The following is an 18,427-nucleotide window of genomic DNA, read 5'->3' on the forward strand; positions in this document are numbered from 1 at the left end:
TTAGCCCTCAAGTGTGTCAAATAACCCATCCCAAAAGGCCATGATATAGGCCTCTTTGCTAATACTGCTAGGAATAATTTAAATTCAGATTTATGAAATCTTAATATTTTCCCCTTCTCCTGTACTGAAGGAGTGAGCTGCAAATTTACCTTTTCTGTTAAAAATACATTTCAGGGCACTGAAACACTTTACATGTTATAATGTCAGTTTACTAATATATGCAAACTTGTAGCTATATTTTTCCCTAGGATCCAGCGTTCCCTCTACCTGTACATACTAAATGTACATACGTATTTAGTATGAATCAGTGTGCATGCATCTAAATGTTGCTATATCTGGCAAGACTCCTGCAAGCTGTCTGATTGTTATGCCCAGAATTTGCCCAGAATTTGAATAAATTAGTAAACAGGTCTGGTTCTGCTGTGAAAGGGAAGAGTCAGGCAGGATGGCAAGTTGTTGCTTGTCAACCTTTATTGTCAAAAGTATGCATGAAATTTGAATTTCAAGTTTGTATGTACAGTGGTCTTTTTGGAAACAAAAATGATCTCAATGTGAGCAGAAAGTACTCATAATGTCAGAACAGCTGGGCATATCAGCGTTGAATGCATTGTCTGGAAAAACAGGGTAGAGTGCATCGTCTTATAGACTTTGACTCTTTCTTTTTATACACAGCTTGATTCCTGCATATTTTTCTTCATGGTTTATGTAGATTCCCCTCAGGGTGGCCTTTCACCATGACATCATACAGACAGCTGCAGAGTGATGATGCCAGCGACACCTTCGACCTGGACTCCCAGCCGGACAGCTTCCAGCCACGGGAGGAGGTGGAGGTTCAGATCGAACCCTCGCGGGCGAGGACTAAGTCACGGGTGCGACTCCCAAACACATATTGCACAAAGAACAAAGTCATCGCAGTTCTGGTTGTCATGCTGCTGGTGTTACTGCTTATTTCGGTGTTGACAATCTATGAACTGGAGAAGCATGGAGGGGAAGGTGAGGAGACAAAACAGACTCCAAGTGCAACCACTCCAGTCATCACCACCACACAGACACCGACGACCAAGGCATCCACAGCAGCTCCAGTCACCCCCACAGAGGCGACAGCCACAAATGGAGAACCGTTTCCATGGAGCAACATCCGTCTCCCAGAGACGGCCACGCCCAGCTCCTACAACATCTTTCTGCATCCAAACCTGACAACCTTTAACGTTTCTGGTTGGGTAGAGATCAATTTCAAGACGGAGGAGGCAGTGGAGTTCATTGTCCTCCATGCCAAAGGAATGATCGTCCAAAAGCCAGAGGAGGTCGAGCTTACTGGCCAGGAGACATCTACCATTGAGGTGACCAAGCTGTTGTTTTACACCCAGAATGACCAGATATCGGTGCACTTTGCCAGTCCACTGCCTGCCCAGACTTCCTGCAAATTGACGCTGAAGTTCTCCTACAGCCTTGAGAGTGGCCTAGATGGTTTTTACCGCAGCTCCTACAAGGTGGACGGGGTTACACGGTAATTACACTTTTCACATTTACAGAGCCTAAATCAACCCTCGCTGTTGACCATGTTAAAGATAATAAAAAGTTTTGGTACCTCAAAAGTTTCCCTGAATTTCCGTGTTTCAGGTTAAAGTACCTTTCATATAACTAACACTGTGAGACTTACTCGCCCCAAAGTGCTCTCATTTCTTAGTAATCATGCAATTAACTGCGACCAGCAGCCCTATACGCATACCGTAATGGGGCTTGGCATTGTAGCATTCAGGATCACGACAGATTTAGTATCGCGGGTAAACATCAACTTAAAATGCAAAAAAATTCTTCAATTTGAAGACTTACCAATTAAGTTGAAGTCTTGAAAACAGGCTTCGGGCAATGTTTGGTTCTGCCAATAGTCCCTTTCTGTTCTAATTGATGACTGAATGTGACTCTGTCGAGAGGACCTTGGGAGAGCTACATACACTGACTACTACGGCCAGCGCATACGCACACAATCACATGCGAACAAATTTCAAATCCATGAACGGATAAGATGTTTGTGTGCGCATGCGCTGGCCATCAATTCAGTGTAGCTCTCCCAAGATCCTCTCGACCGAGTCACATTCAGTCATCAATTCGAACAGAAAGGGACTATTGGCAAAACCAAACGTTGCCCGAAGCCTGTTTTCAATACTTCAATTAACTGGTATGTCTTCAAATTGAAGAAATTTTTGGATTTTAAGTTGATATTTACCCGCGATACTAAATCTGTCATGATCCTGTAAGCTACAATGCGAAGCCCCATTTAGCTATGCGTATGGGGCTGCTGGTCGCAGTTAGCTACTCAGTATGCGTATGGGGCTGCACGCTGCTGGTCACAGTTATCATGCAATAAGGCTGCGTTCACATAGAAGTATACTATTCGGGTATTCGGGCTCGTTTTTCGAGGGCACGCGAATAGCTTGAATCGAACGATAGGATTTCCTCACACCGGTTCACATAGGAGGGCACTATTAGAAAGTACCGAATAGCTGCGAAAAGTATAGCAAAGTGGGAATCGAACTTGTTCGATTTTCTTGCAGCGTATACCGTCTCTCGTTTATGAAATAATGACAATTTTGGTCTGGATTTGCCCTTTAGCAAAAATAAGCATGTAGACTGACATTCTGATGCAGTTTAGAAACTGTTAATAAGATTTGCGAGGATGTAGGAGGAAGAAATCCTCACTGCATGGGACGGTGAGTTGACGGTGCGGGTGATGGTGTATTCGGGGCCCGAGTAGCGAATACCGAATAGCGAATACCGAATACTTCTATGTGAACGCAGCCTAATGGTTTCGTACAATACGTGTACTACCTCGCCGCCGTACGGCGGGGGCTCTGGTACGAAACCATTATTGCATGATTACTAAGACATGAGAGCACTTTGGGGCGAGTAAGTCTCACAGTGTTAGTTATATGAAAGGTACTTTAACCTGAAACACAAACTAAGACAAGGAAATTCAGGGAAACTTTTGAGGTATCGGTACCAAAACTTTATATTATCTTTAAGCATAGTATTTCTCCTACATTTTTCTCACCGTGGAGACAGATTCATCACAGCATAGATTTAAACTAATCACAGACAATGCTTGGTTCATTTCGTGTGAAAGACTCCATGAAGGATAGGCACATAAAAAATGGGAAGGATTCTTTAAAAATTAAAACTTACTTTGTGTTTTTGCATGTCTAATTTTTTCATTTGAACTTTGTTATGTGGAATTAAGTGAACTGTGTATTGATTTGTGAAATTAAAATGCACTCAAAAGTTCCTTTTTTACACTATATGCATGGAATGCCAGTGGCAATTTGCACAAATTGCATGCCGCGTAAAAGGCAGTCGGCCCCAATTGCGGAAATTTCATGTTGCGAAAATATCTTGCTTTACAGTACTTTCAACCCACTTTATATCTTGTAAGTTTTGTATAGCAATCATAGCAAGACAGACAGGGAAGTGCTCATATGCACGTAAACACAAGAAATGGAACTGAAACCAAAGCATCCAGGGAGATCATTGCAGGATGTTTATTTAAGGTCATAAAATGATCACCCACAATCATAACTTTGTGCATTTCTATGAAATTCACTTCATGCTACTACGTTTTGCACAGTTTAATTCTCTGATGTGTTGGTAAATCATAGATTCAACTTTATCCCTGAGCCAAAGTTTTGATACAGTGCTCACCCGTTAATCTGGAACCACTTTAGCGGGAACCCCGCTTAAGTGCAACAAAACTTAATGTAACAAATTTTTCATGTGTCATTGCCACCACTTTATTGGGACAAATCTGGCTAAAATACTCCCATTTTTTCACCATTAATGTCTGATAAATGATAGGTAAATCCTTAGAAATAATTGCTGGGATTTCATTTCCTTACCAGAAAGAGTTTTTTTTACCAGTTCCCAATAGATTTTGCTTACTGTAATTTAAACATTTGCCATTAGGCAGTGAGATGTAGGGCAGACACGGTCGTCTTAACGAGCGTCATCACGCGTTAGCTTCTATTAATGCACACTGTACCCCTTCAGTGCGATAGAGAGAGTTGCCTTCCCCGTGTGCGGCCCATTCTCTCCCTGTTCATGCATAGTATGCATGCAGTGTGTGTGCTTGTGTGTGACAAGGGAGCATGAATATGAGAAAATGTGTTCGTACAATCATTGCAATCCGTGTCGTCTTTAAATGTGCATGTTGTTAACATGTTAGCGTGTGAAAGTTAGCATACATGTAGCTGCCCCATTCTATGCATTAACATAGGTAGGTATCGTGACTTAACAGGGTAGGTATCGTGACTTTTCACGTACCTTGAACCCTAAAAAAGGGTTATTTTGAAGATCAAGTGAATGAAGGTTTGTTCCAATGAAACATTTGCCAAAATTATGAGACTGAGCACTGTGTCTTTTCTTATCGCTGTTTTGTGTTTGCGTATCATAGTGTGCACTTTCTTTTGCTGTGGTTATCGGCGGGTTTGACAACTGTGCATGGTTTACTGTAGTGCCCACATACTGGACTTTATGTTGTGTTGTTTGCACAGGCCAATATCAGCCACCGCTTTAAGCGGGAGCACCGCATAAACGGGAGAAAAACTTGTTTCTCCGATTAAGCGGTGAGTACTGAAATATGCATAAAATGCATAGGTACTGTATACGCCGTTATTTTCGCGAATGACGAGGTCATAGACATTTTCGCGAGGTGTTGTTTTCGCGAATTGATGCCGACGCTTACATTAATGCTCTATCAACAAAGCGCATGGAGACAATTTTGCGTGTTGTTGTCCCCGCCGAACGAGTTCGAGCAGGGGACTATGAAATGGGCTCCGTACGTGTGTGTGTCCGTGTGTCCGTCCGTCCGTCCGTCCGTCCGTGCTAACGAGAGTATGCTTGTGTGGCTAGGAGAACAATAGTGCACAATAGATGGCCTTTATTCCGTCAGGCTTGTGTGGCTAAAATTTTTGCTTGTGTGTCTATTTTAACAAAAGGGAGAACAAAGTGGTAGACACACAAGCATATCACCGTGAGGTCGTGCGTCCGTCCGTGCGTCCGTCCGTGTGTCCGTGTGTGTGTCCGTGTGTGATCAAAATGTTCAAATTGCTACTCCTTCGCCATTTCTAACCCGATTTTGATTCTGTTTGCTTTATATGATAGCACTATATGGGAGCTTTGAAACTTCTATACAGAATTTCAGTTGTGACCTTTGACCTTGACCTTTGACCTATATTGTACATTTTGCTTCAAAATGCTACTCCTTCGCCATTTCTAACCCGATTTTGATTCCGTTTGCTTTATATGATGGCACTAGGTGAGGGCTTCAAAACTTCTACACGGAATTTTGACCTTTAACTTCTTTGACCTTTGACCTTGATTTTTGACCTATATTGTACATTGCCTACAAAATGCTACTCCTTCGCCATTTGTAACCCGATTACAATTCCGTTTGCTTTAAGTGATGGCACTAGGTGAGGGCTTCAAAACTTCTACACAGAATTTTGACCTTTGACTTCTTTGACCTTTGACCTTGATTTTTGACCTGTATTGTACATTTTCCTACCAAATGCTACTCCTTCGCCATTTCTAACCCGATTTCGATTCCATTTGCTTTATGTGATGGCACTAGGTGAGGGCTTCAAAACTTCTACACAGAATTTTGACCTTTGACTTCTTTGACCTTTGACCTTGATTTTTTTACCTATATTGTACATTGGCTACAAAATGCTACTCCTTCGCCATTTCTAACCTGATTTCGATTCCGTTTGCTTTATGTGATGGCACTAGGTGAGGGCTTCAAAACTTCTACATAGAATTTTGACCTTTGACTTCTTTGACCTTTGACCTTCATCTTTTTACCTATATTGTACATTTTGCTACTAAATGCTACTTCCGGCGGGGACATATATTACGCACCGCGTAATTTCTACTTTTCCTTGTTAAATTTGCGATCCAACTGCAATTCGCGAAATTTGCGAAAATTAAACCCTCGCGAAAATAACGGCGTATACAGTATGTATGTCTGTGTGTGTGTTTGTGTGTATTGTGTGTCTGTGTATGTGTCTGTGTATCTGTGTGTCTGGTGGCTATGTCTGTATGTTCTGTGTCTGCATATGTTTGTATTTCCTCGTGTCTTTTTTTTCTGTGTCTGTTGGTATGTCCATCTGTCCATATGTATGTGTGTCTGTGTGTCTGTGTGTGATAGATATGGTGATGCTATTTATACCTGATCAATGCCTTCAGTGGTGCCAGAGGCATTGTACATCACTCCTTACATAATGAAAGGAGATGAAGAAGAAGAGAAGAACTGGAGGAAATTCAAGGAAACGTGCTGTTACTTGTTGCCACAGTTGTGTGCCTTGGGGCATGCATGAGCAGCCTCACAGCAGCTCTGAGCATCTGCTGAACTTTAAAGGAAGTAGTAGCCATGTGTCCCAAGCATCTGTGGTTGTCAAAAGTTATGTGTAAATTGCAGTCAGCAACAGAATTGCTGTGTCATCTCTTGTTTGTGCTGCTGCTGAATTAAGTCCTCGTATTTCCCCATTAAATCTTGCTTGGCCACAAAAGATTTTTATGCCTCCGCCACGAAGTGGTGCCGGAGGCATTATGTTTTCGGGTTGTCCGTCCGTCCGTCCGTCCGTCCGTCCGTCCTTCCGTCCGTCCGTCCGTCCGTCCTTCCGTCCGTCCGTAATGAATTTTGTGGACAGGGTAACTACCAAAACCTTTTGAGGTATCCTAATGAAACTTGGCATGTATGTGTATTAGGGGGTGAAGTTGTGCCTATCAACTTTTGGGTGCACATGCTCAAGGTCAAAGGTCAAAAGGTCAAGGTCAAATGCTTAAAATTTTACTATTTCCCCCATATTTATGCCATGCCTGAAGATATTTTCTTGAAACTTAGTGTATACATGTATTACTCAATCAACATTCTCTAGTGAAAGTTTGGGATCATGCAGTCAAAGGTCAAAGGTCAAAAGGTCAAGTAGAAAATGTGAAATTTAACTTTTTTCTCCGTATCTTGGAAATAGTTCAAGGTATCTTCATGGAACATAGTACGTTGTATATATGCATGTACTGACTGGCGGTGATTATCTAGAAAATTTAGGGTTCGTGGGGTCAAAGGTCAGGGGTCAAAGGTCAAGGGCAACACTTCAAAATTTTACTATTTCCCTCATGTTTATGCAATGCCAGCAGGATTTTTTTTTTTTTTTTTTTTACACTTGGTGTATGCATGTATAACCTAATAGAGATTCTCTGGAAAGTTTTTTTTTTTCTTTTGTTTTTGCCTCAAGGGTCAAAAGGTCAAAGATCAAGGGAAAGTGCTGAACTAAGTTTTCCTCCATATCTCGGAAGTGGCTAAGGTTATCTTGAAATGTACTACATAATTATGCATGTTCTGCCTGACAGTGATTATCTTATGAATTTTATGGTCAAAGGCCTGATGAAAATGGTAACAATTTACTATTCAATACAGAAATTGCACTTTTTCTCCATACCTTTAAAATTACTCAATGCATCTATAAATGTTTGAATGGGTCAAAGTCAAGTTGAAGTCCTTAAATCCCAAATACATGCTCTCCTATTCATCCAATTAAACCTAGGTCAAGGAAGGTGAACATTCAACACATTTGTGACAAACTTGTCATTTTAATATTTTGCCAATTTTGTGAAAATGTAATCACACATTGTCCACATGTACTATCTAGACCTATTAGGAGAATCATGCATTATGGCGGAGGCATACCAGTCGCCATAGCGACATTTCTAGTTCTTTTCTAGGTGTGGGAATATGTTTTTCAGAATATCATTTTGACTTGTTTTTGAGTCGTAATTGCAAGCTTATTTGAGTGAATTTCCATTGTAGGTCCCTTGATATCTGGCAAATCAGATGACTACATTGGCATGTGAATCAAATTTAAAAAACCATCTGCCTTAAAGTTTTTGATACTTTATGTACATGCAATTTGGTTATCACTTCCATAGAGATTGTTATCTTCCAAATAAAGGCGAGATTTGTATTTTTTTCAAATAATGTAATGATACACACGCACACACATGAAGTATCTTTATGTGTTCTTGTAACAGTGTTGAAAGCTCTCTGGATATATCTGTTTTTATATGGATAAACAGCAAACATTGTAAAATTGTATTGTAGCAGTGTATGATGCCTGGAAGTAAACATTTGCTCTCTCAGATACAATAACTTTAAATTGCAAACGTGTCAGTGCTGATAGTGCACTGCACTGTGCTGTTATTTGCAGTGTGAAAAACAAGATGCACATAATGCATAGAGTGTGCTGTTTTTAGGGTGCTTTATTTGGGGCCCTGAAGGCAAAACAAAGAACCCTCCATCTTTTTCTTCTTCTCTCTTTTTTTGTTGTTATCTGAGTTAGGTTTGGATGAAAAAAGGGAGACAGACTGTGAAATGATGATATAACAGACTTTAGAAACACAAAAACAAAACAAAAATAGAACATACTGTAACAAGTCAAGTGCATCATTTAATGTATGCCTTTTTCAGTTTGTTTTCATGAATTTAAATGCTCATTCCTTAAACTGATACCAAAAGTGTTTTATTAATGAATCATGTACTTGTTTTAATGCAGTTGGTGCTACGTAGAGTCCATTTACAGAAAGAGAAACTTTAGAGTCATTTCCTGTCTGAATGTTTACCAGTAATTTGAACAGTGAAATGCACATATTAGTTTTTTTAATGTTAATAATGTAGTACCTAGATTTCTACAAATATTGCCTCTTGTCTCCTGAGAGGAGTATTAAATATCACTTCCCCTTTGTTCACATTTCTTTTTCCCCCTTTTGCTCAATACCATGTCTGCAGTTTAACAGAAAATGTAAATGCCTTTTTTTTTGTTACACTTTGAACAAGATTAGAAATGTTCATGTATCAATCAGTGATTTGATAAGTCTACAATTAAAATGAAAAATTATCACTGCAATTGCCCGCGTGAAGACAACTGCAAAATGTATGTCAATATAAGAAATCCCCCGCCCATGACGAATGTATTTTCAGTTGATATATCCCAAGAGAAAGGAGGAGATTTTATCAGGAACAAAACAAGACAAACATCTGCAAACACCAATTTTAGATTGATGTGGATTCAGGGAATGCAGCAAATTTAGTGAACACCAGTGGGAAAGACGAGGAAATTCCATTTAAAATTTCAAGACCAGTTCCTTTTCCTATTTAAAAGACACCCAAAGAGTGCATTATAACTCATTCAGGAAACATGAGCAATACCATACAATGTCTTAAAGGGATCATATAGTTTTGGTTGAGACTAACCTCAGGTTTCTAACATTTAGGGGTGAGATAATGAAAAACCTCTTATGAAATATGACAGAGCATGTAATTCTAGGAGGAATTCAATGTCTATTTGATGAAAACTAGTTTTGAAATGGCTAAGATATCCAAAACAGAGCAATTCTAATAAAAGGTGGGACCCACCTTTTATTACGATTGCTGTGTTTTACTTTGTTTTTGGATGTCTCAGCCATTCCAAAACCGATTTTCATCAAATAAACTTTGAATTCATCTTAGAATGGTATGCCCTGTTCTATTTTACAAGTGGTTTCTTGATATCTCGCCCATCTCTACCAATACTATACCATCCCTTTAACCTATCTGAGTTTACAGTCCAGCCGAAACTTTAAGGAATATTTGCTTTTCATTAATCAAATTTAAGTTTTGTGGAATTCATTGATCTCTTGAATGGGATTTTATGATTTTGCACAAACTTTAACTGATGTATTTGTCATTGTTCTGATTTTGCATTCCTGACACTACTGTAGATGTGCAGCTTACTGCGAAGTTGATCACTCATGGGCACTGCACAGACAAAAATTCACAAAATGTCTAACTTTACTTCTTCTTTATTTTGTTTTAGTGTGAATGGAAAGCTCAAGTATTTGTCAATTTTTAATGCAGTAATATTTCCCAGTATCATGTAGAGAATGGGCCTATAGATGAAGAATCCTTGCAGACATTGTCCATAGAAATTGCAATTTTTAAGACCCCTCTTTGTCTTTCCCTGTCCTAATGGAAATACAAGTTAGCAAATAATGCTATTACTAGGGAACATGATCTTTAAAAACAAACATTCTTGTTTTTAATGTGGCAATGTTTTTGATTGCTGTTAGTACAGGTACCTGGTTGCTTTTCAAAAAAAATGTCACCATTTTTATGCTGTTGCGATTTTTCACCATAGGTGTGAATGGTCCTTTTGCCATGTAGACTTCTCTGTGAAGTGGAGAGTTCTGTGTGAGTGTTAACTAGCAAGGTTTAGAAAAGGACTGCCATATCCAGTTACAAAGCCGGATTTTATGCCTGTTGTATGCCCTTCTCCTGTCTGATGGAATGATAACGGAAACAAATATTCAACTGTCAATCATTCGAGAGCATAAAGCTACTCTGCTAATGAAACACAATAGTATGTAGGCGTAAATGTTACAAGTGTATAAAATAGCCACTAACAAAGACCGAGACGGCCATGACAGCCTTGTTAACACTTTCATCGCAACAAAGACATATGTTAATGTTTGAATTCAGTTCCTTTTGCATCAGGTAACACTGAAGGTCTATCTCATTTGGATATATTTTGCTATCTAATGAACACATACTGAAGTTCATAGACATATTTGTCATGTAGAACATTGGCAAATTATTGCAACATCAATGTCCCTGACAGTCACTTGAAAATGTCACCCAATATCCTGCAACAGGCATCGTCGAGCGATTACTGCAGCTGTTTTGCTTTCTGCTTGGTTTTTGTCTTGGAGTGAGTGTACGCTGTGCTATTTCTTACCTGGAGACCTCCTTCTGATGTCACAAGAAGAAACTGTCAGTGACTTCCACTGTGTGTTGACAATACAAGTGTGGCATTTATTCATATATATGATTATTATATAATTATATGATACACACATACACACATTTTACTTCACAGAAAGCATGACAATTACCAAGTGTTACTGATGACACTCTCTTGTGCATGTATTTGGTATAATCCGTGCACACTGTGGCTTCCTGTCAACATGCAAGGCATGTCTTTCCTTTTCTTTCAGCATTTTTTCCTTGACATATATATATATATATGCCAGTTTTTATTACTTGTATATCTTCCTTGGAAGTTGTTTGCATGTAAGCAAGTAACGTAATATGAGAAAGAATCTTGAATTTTGTTGACTATCAACTGTCCTTGCTGCCTCTTCGAAGTAAAAAAAAAAATGCAACAACAACTTTATACATGCAGTTGTTTTTTAGGATATCTCATTTCCTCCTGGCACTGAACATCCAGCATTGATTAGTTTTCGAGATATTGCGGCAAAGTAACGGCGCCCCCTGCCACTATCAGCCATCACCTGCAAGAAGTGGAAATTGTTTTCTGCTTCAGTTGTGTGGATTTGAATAAACCAGATGTCTGTGCATGTAACCGTGAATAACATCGAATACCAAACTTCAAACATGGTTTCTGTGGCTTTGATTGAAGAGAGGGAGGAGGAAGGACATGTACCCACAATTTTGAGCTTTGATTGCATGCAGCTTCATCAACTGATTTGTTTCTGAAACAGAACCAAGCCACAGACCTTGGAATAGGCCATCTTACTAGTAAAAACATATATTCAAACTTGCAGACATTACTTCTCTCTTGAGGTACATGCATACTTAATGAGCCATTCTATATTTCAGGCATTACACTGCCCCAGAATTAATAGCAAAGATGGACAAGTGATAAAGGAAATGTTCATATTTGGCTCTGATCATTTAAGCAATGGATCATTTGTGAGGGCACTTTAGCCATTTGTATGGTCATGGAGCTAGACTCCAGCAGAAACTTGGTGAGTGGTGGCAAAATCTTTTGCAAGCCCAAAAAACAAAAACAAAAACAAAATTGTCCAAAGACCAAGTTGCACCTTCCTATTGCCATCTGGTGTTATTTTCGGGACAGTGTGACCTTAGCCTGTACCTCAAAAACACTTTCCAATACTTGGAATGCAGTTTGCATACATTTGTTGTTGCTTTGTTAAAGACAAACCTCGGGCCAGCTTAGAAAGGCGTGCGTAGAATTTGAATGTGTTAGTAAACCAGCCTAGAAGTTAGCATAGAATTTTGGTTATTGTGAAAAATTGCTGTATTCCATTTAAAGATAAAACACCTCAAGATAATTCCTGATGATTCTTCTATGATGACAATTGTAAAACATAAGCATGGCTAGTATTTAACCTCAGTTAGCATGGTTAGAGTGGAATGTATTATTATCAATATCATAACGAAACAGTCAAAAGGAGAGTCGATTAATGAAATTCATTGTCACTCAGAGAAGGATTGCTAATGACTAATAGATATAATGAGCATGTCCTGTCATCACCGTAATGCTCCTCAAATAGGCACAGATACAAATGGTAATTAATTCAAGTTCAGTTCTCATTACTGGTGCTTATACAAGTAATTAATATTCTCCGAGCAAGAGGTAAATTGCCTCTTTACTCATGTGCCATGAGCCAATATCACAGTTTGTGTGCTGCAGATGGTCACAGGCACTGAGAGCTGAACTGACCTTTAAATGTGCCTTCAATTGGCTTCTCAAATTGACTGTCATTGTCTGTTTTGGCGGAGCGTCTTCATGCCGTGATTACAATTCATCACCACTCAATGCGACGGCAGAGTCGCCTCTTGATCACCTAGTGCAATCAAGATCCCTACTCGGGGCTGTGTCATGTAAACACCATGTCTTGTGGAGACAAATTTCACCATAACTTTTCACAACAGAGTATTCCATGTGTGATGGTGATTACTGCACTTGAAAAGGTCAAATTGTTAATTGGCATATTTCTCTTGTACGTCGATAAATGTAATTATGATTAAAATAACAGGAGAGCAGTGATCGTCGAACATTATATTGCTCAACATCTTTGACTGTTATCTGTCCCTTTTTTGGATTTCCTGCCAAATCAAACAGGATATTCTTGGGCCAAATGTCCAGATTTGAACTTGAACTTTATTCTGTTTCATTAAAAAACAAAAAGTATGTCTTTTGGTGTTTCTTGTTGCAAAGATTCAAGAAAAAGTTGAGAAGTTCATCATAGTTGGTAGAAAAATCTATCAGAATGGGGCATTGCACCTGTCATCGATGAAAAGCATTGCTGAGGTCAGTTAAGCCATTTCACAGGACATGCTAAAACTATATCTGATAGATAGACAGACACACAAATAGATAGATAGATAGATAGATAGACAGATAGATAGATAGACAGACAGGACATGCTAAAACTATATCTGATAGATAGACAGACAGACAGACAGACAGATAGATAGATAGATAGATAAAAATTTGTAAGGTGGTTTCATGCACAGATTACATTTTAAAATGGCAAAATGTGATGAACTTTAGTGTGGTACACACCCACAATGAGAGCATTGCATACAGAGGTTGCTTCAACTTCAAAAGATGGACATGGGGTTAGTCATTTCTATTCTTATTTTATTTCATTTTTAAATGGGTATGTGGCTTTGTTGGAGGAGAGATATATGACAGGACCCTCTGGAAGAGCAGTGAAAATGCTGAAGAATCTTCCCTGGGTAGGTAACACTACAGTGTTATTATCAGGTATACAGACCTGCATCTGTCAAGCTTATTAATGCCTTTGATTTTAATCTAAAGCATCCACATAATGGACATACATTTTATTTGTTCATTGATTCTGTATCATGACACTTTGTTCCGCTGACCCTTGATAAGGCAACAGTTTGTGACAGCAGAAATAGGAGAAACACATAGACTGCAGATTGCAGTATGTTCTTATACACACTTTTTTATGGCCATGTGTTCTTATACACACTTTTTTATGGCCGTGTGTAGTGCATTTACTGTTACAGTCGACATTGTTAAAATGGACTAAGATAGATTATCTTTACACAGTAGCATGCCGAAGGTACATTAAGTTTTACTGAGTAATAGGACAACACATTTAAACAGGATACATTTTCCTTTGAATTTTTTGACAAAATAAAAAACTTAATATTAAGGTTATCTTACTGGAGGAGGAAGTTCAAGAAATGTAATGCAGCCCTGGGTATTAGAACAACCTTTCTGAAGTCGTGGAATCTACTGGAATTCAGGCATATTCAACTGTAACGTAAGATTTCTTTTTAGACAATGCATCACAGAGTCCACATGGTATGCTGAGCCCAGCCTAAACCATTTATATGCTGCTCTTACTTCATAAGTTCTAGTAATTTTTTTCTGTATTATCTTTTAAGTCATACTCAAGTGTGTGTAAATTACTATGTGCTGTGAAAGCCCATGTATTGAACTCATTAAATTTCTGATCTCTTGTAATCATTACAGTTGTAACCAGGACGGTTATATTATGATCTTGCTCCTGAGTTGTCCTGACTAAGTGGTGGCGCCTGTATTATCCATTTCATGTTCACATGCTGCCATGTATGTGCTCCCTATACGAGTCAAGAGTGTTAATTACCTGTATCGACTGATTTGAAAGTGTGTAGGTGATGGATTTCCAAGATGGCATGATGCTGTGCTTGCTTGATATATTGATACCTTACATCAAGCATCGAGTGATCACTAAGGTTTAGGAGAGGTTTATGCATGTCCATGCAGGGAATATTGCATCTTTGCTTCCATGCCAAGTACAGTGCACATGCAGTCTTTTCTACAGTAGATATGAACTGTGCTGATATACTGTGGCTGGACGATAACAAATGATTTCCAACAGCTTTCCCATGGCCAAAGGTCTATTGTTCCACTCCAGAGATAATTTCATGAAGGTTTGTGGCAGTGGGTATGTGAACTGTCTTTTGTCTCATTAAATTCTCATTAAATTAGAATTTTAACCTTGTAAAGGTAAATTGCATACATGCTTTATGCTGCTTTGTATGAAAAGAGAAAATCAGAGAAGAAAATCAGTGAAAACTTGGGAAATAAATCAGATGCACACACAAAAATTTTTTTTAACTGATATAGTTTATCTCTAGTAAGATAAATTAGCAATCATCTGTGACATAGGTGTTGAGCAACTCTCCATTCGGTTTGTTTACAAAAAGTCAGCAGGTTTCATTTTTCTCCCAAGAGAAATTTTCTGTCAGACCTGTCTTGGTACAAAATAAGAGTATTTAAACCATTTTTTCTTTCTGTCTGTGCCTAAATATTTGAGAAAAAAACTAGAATAAGTGAAATTGTGTGTTTAAAGCAAATGGAGAGCTGCTTAACACAGACATCACACAGAGTTGCCCATTTGTCTTGCTCTCTGAGTATTAACAATTCATAACTTTGTTTTTGTGTCTATTTTTTCCGCTAACTTTCCAGTGATCCACTTCCCTGATTTTATTCTGTTTTCATACAAAGCCACAATATCAGGATGAAATTTTTTTTAAACGTTTGCCAAAGAAACAATGATGTATGTCTTTTTCGCTCACCGGAGCAGAATTGATTTTGATAGTATTGCATGTTATCTGTTATGAGTCTCTGACTTTTCCATGTTTTCACAGTCTTGAAAATGGAATGGTAGATTTCAACCAAACTTGGTCAGAATTTGATCTTCAGATATCTCCTCTTTAAAGTCAACCGATGTGGACTTCAGGAGTGCCATGGGGTTGGGCAATAATGAAAAAGGTTTATTCTGTTTTCAAAAAATATCACCTAAATTCAGGACTGATGTAGCCGTGTGAAACTCACTGTCCATGCCAGTGCTTTGCAGGGGATATTAGTTATATTCGAGTGAGCCTTTAATCCACCAGGTCTCGTGTTCAGTTTGTTGACTTTGATTGCAGGCATACCGGAACAAAATATTTGATTTTGGTTTTGGGTCTCTCTTTTCCTTTGTTAACAGTCAGTTATAGGCAAGCTCATGGCAATATCTTTATGTGATTTTTTTTTTCTTTGCAATAAACATGACATTTCTAGTCAAGATGATGGCAATCCACACCCTGTGTTCGGCAAAGTTCTATTGCAGCTAAAGTTATTGTAGCCATATTGCTTTCTCTCTCAGTGCCAGACGGCATTAGGGTGGAGAGATTACATGCTGTGTAAAACAAGGCAGAGGTAATATAAGTTCGGGCATTTGACTTTCAAAGGTTGTAGCTGCGGGGTTTTCTTGTTTTTGTTTTACTGTGAAAAGGAGAAACAAAGGTATCTTTTTTTTCAGAACTGCATCAGAGAGCTTTATGAAATGTAAGGGAGGGCAAAACTAGACAGGTCTGATGAGATAAATGTAAAAATAATGTGCAGAATAATCAGAAGCATAGGTTTATCAAATCTCCATCATACTTTTACATTTCCATCATCATGACTACATATTTTATGGATGCATTTTCAGTGTCCCTGGAAAAGTGCAAGAAGTTATACGCTTGAAGCTGATGTAAGTGGAATCAGAAGTGACTGCTTTTAGAGCTGAGAGTGGAATCTGTAGACAGCTTTGGAGAAATAGATGAAAAAGAAATAGCAATTCAAATACTCTCTTTATCAGTATAGGAGTAGAAAATGTGACAATACTCAAGGCAATTTACTGTTTGTTTCTAAAGTAAGGGGTCTTTGATTATTTGATGAAACAGTGGTACATTTAATTCAAAGTTGACTTCTTTTCTTTGCTTTTACATATTTTGGACTTTTAATATTTTAACCATTCTTTCGTAAATGTAAAATATGTTATTTTTCATAATCATCTGATATATTTGTTCAATAACTAAGTACTCATCACAATGAATTGATACTATAGCATGATTAATTACAGTCTTTGTAATGTAAGTCTCAAGTAAGACAACTTAAATTTAAAGCAGCTGCTGAAAAGTTAACTCTCATATTGTGAATACTGTGAACATTATCATCAAATATTGTTCTCCCTCAATATCTGTCCCTAGGTCTTCTTCACACTCTTCTTCACATTAGCATATTATAAGTATTGATGTAGCCACAGGGAATGCACTAAGAGACTTCATCGAGGATGTCCACATTTTTGATGTGTCATAAGATTGAGCCATAATGTTTCTTGGATTTCACAATCCACTTTCCACTGGGGTGACTCATCATCCTCTGAATCGTCGGATCATTCAAGTCTACCCTGCCAGGGAATTAAATATTCATGAAATGTGTTTTTGGATATGGCACTCCGCTGGCTGTAGGGCAGATCACCCCTTTGGTGCCCTGTTCCCAATCTTGTGGAATTCCGTATCGTCAGCCATTGTAGCATTAGGTGACAGTGCATTGCCCTCTAACAGATTGGATCTTGCTTCCGAGTTTGAGATCGTTTTTGAAAATTGTCAGTTCTTTTTGTTTGTTTGTTTGGTTTTTTTTTTACCATCACGATAACATGAAAATTGTATGACACTTTATAATGCATTTTCTTCATTTGTCACTCCTTGAATGGAAACTAAGGAATTTCTATGCTTTGGTGTGAGTTATTTATTGCTTGATCTATAAATCTACCAAAGTTGTGTTGAACTTCTGTGTTTCATAAACATGTGGCATCATATTGATTTTGTTCCTAATTTAGTTTTGCAAGGAGAGGCAACTCAACTTGTTTCCTCCTATTCATATAACTGAGGATGCTTTAAAATGTCACATCTCATCCTCACCCTCTACCCCACCCCACCCCCCTCAAAAAAAAAAAAAGTGAATAAAATGAAAGAAATAAACAGACAGCATCCCGAGTTCTGTATTTGGATGTCAAATTCGTCGCTTGGCATGCACTAAAGCCACAGAGTAATGCAAAACCTGCGAATGAATATCAGTTTAATTGCTGAGATAAATGAGTGAAGCCTTTCAATATGGGGCTGGAGAAAATACAAAGATGATCTGAAGCATGTGCTTCATGATGGCATTACTTGCCTTGCCAGTCTTTGTCCTCTGTAGACTGTTAATGATATTGCTCTATTGTCCGTTGTTTAATTCTATTCCCGTGCCACTTTGCAAAAGATTGATTGTCCACTATTTTTAGCAAAAACCAGCTGAGATTGTACTGAAGCCAAAAAGAACAGTACAGAGCAGCTTCCGGGGAATATGGAATCTTTCTGTTATGTTGTTATCGTTGATCAGGGTAGAAAGAAGTATACTTAGCAATGGCACAATAGAAATTAAATCATACAAATTTGGAAAATAAAGTGTTCATAGCTGCTGTGGAAGGGCTCGTTCCTGAAAAGGTTTTAGTGGACAGTGAATTGAACAGAGTAAAATGTGAGATTATTAAGATTCTTGTTTCATGATTCTCTGCTTTTTACATTTAATATCAAGTGTGGTGATAAGGAGAGTAAATTACCTTGACATTAGCTACTGTTTCATTACCCCCTCCCCAAATGTGTTTGTTTGACCACAGAAGAAATGGATGTAATATATATTTGAACAATAAATGTTTTGATTGCACTGATATTGTAATCTCCACTGTTCTGTGGTGGAGTGATGTT

General features: G+C 38.4%; 1 protein-coding gene across 1 annotated transcript in view; it reads left to right on the forward strand.

Annotated features, from left to right (window-relative positions):
* LOC140237734 (endoplasmic reticulum aminopeptidase 1-like) overlaps positions 1-18,427 on the forward strand; it is an 81,761-nt gene that overhangs the window by 13,540 nt on the left and 49,794 nt on the right. Inside the window, exon 2 of the mRNA XM_072317660.1 lies at positions 710-1,507. Coding sequence (XP_072173761.1) covers positions 735-1,507 — 773 coding nt within the window. The 5' untranslated portion in view covers positions 710-734. The remainder of the gene's footprint in view (positions 1-709; positions 1,508-18,427) is intronic.

The sequence above is a fragment of the Diadema setosum genome, chromosome 14, assembly GCF_964275005.1.
Source record: "Diadema setosum chromosome 14, eeDiaSeto1, whole genome shotgun sequence".
NCBI lineage: Eukaryota > Metazoa > Echinodermata > Echinoidea > Diadematoida > Diadematidae > Diadema > Diadema setosum.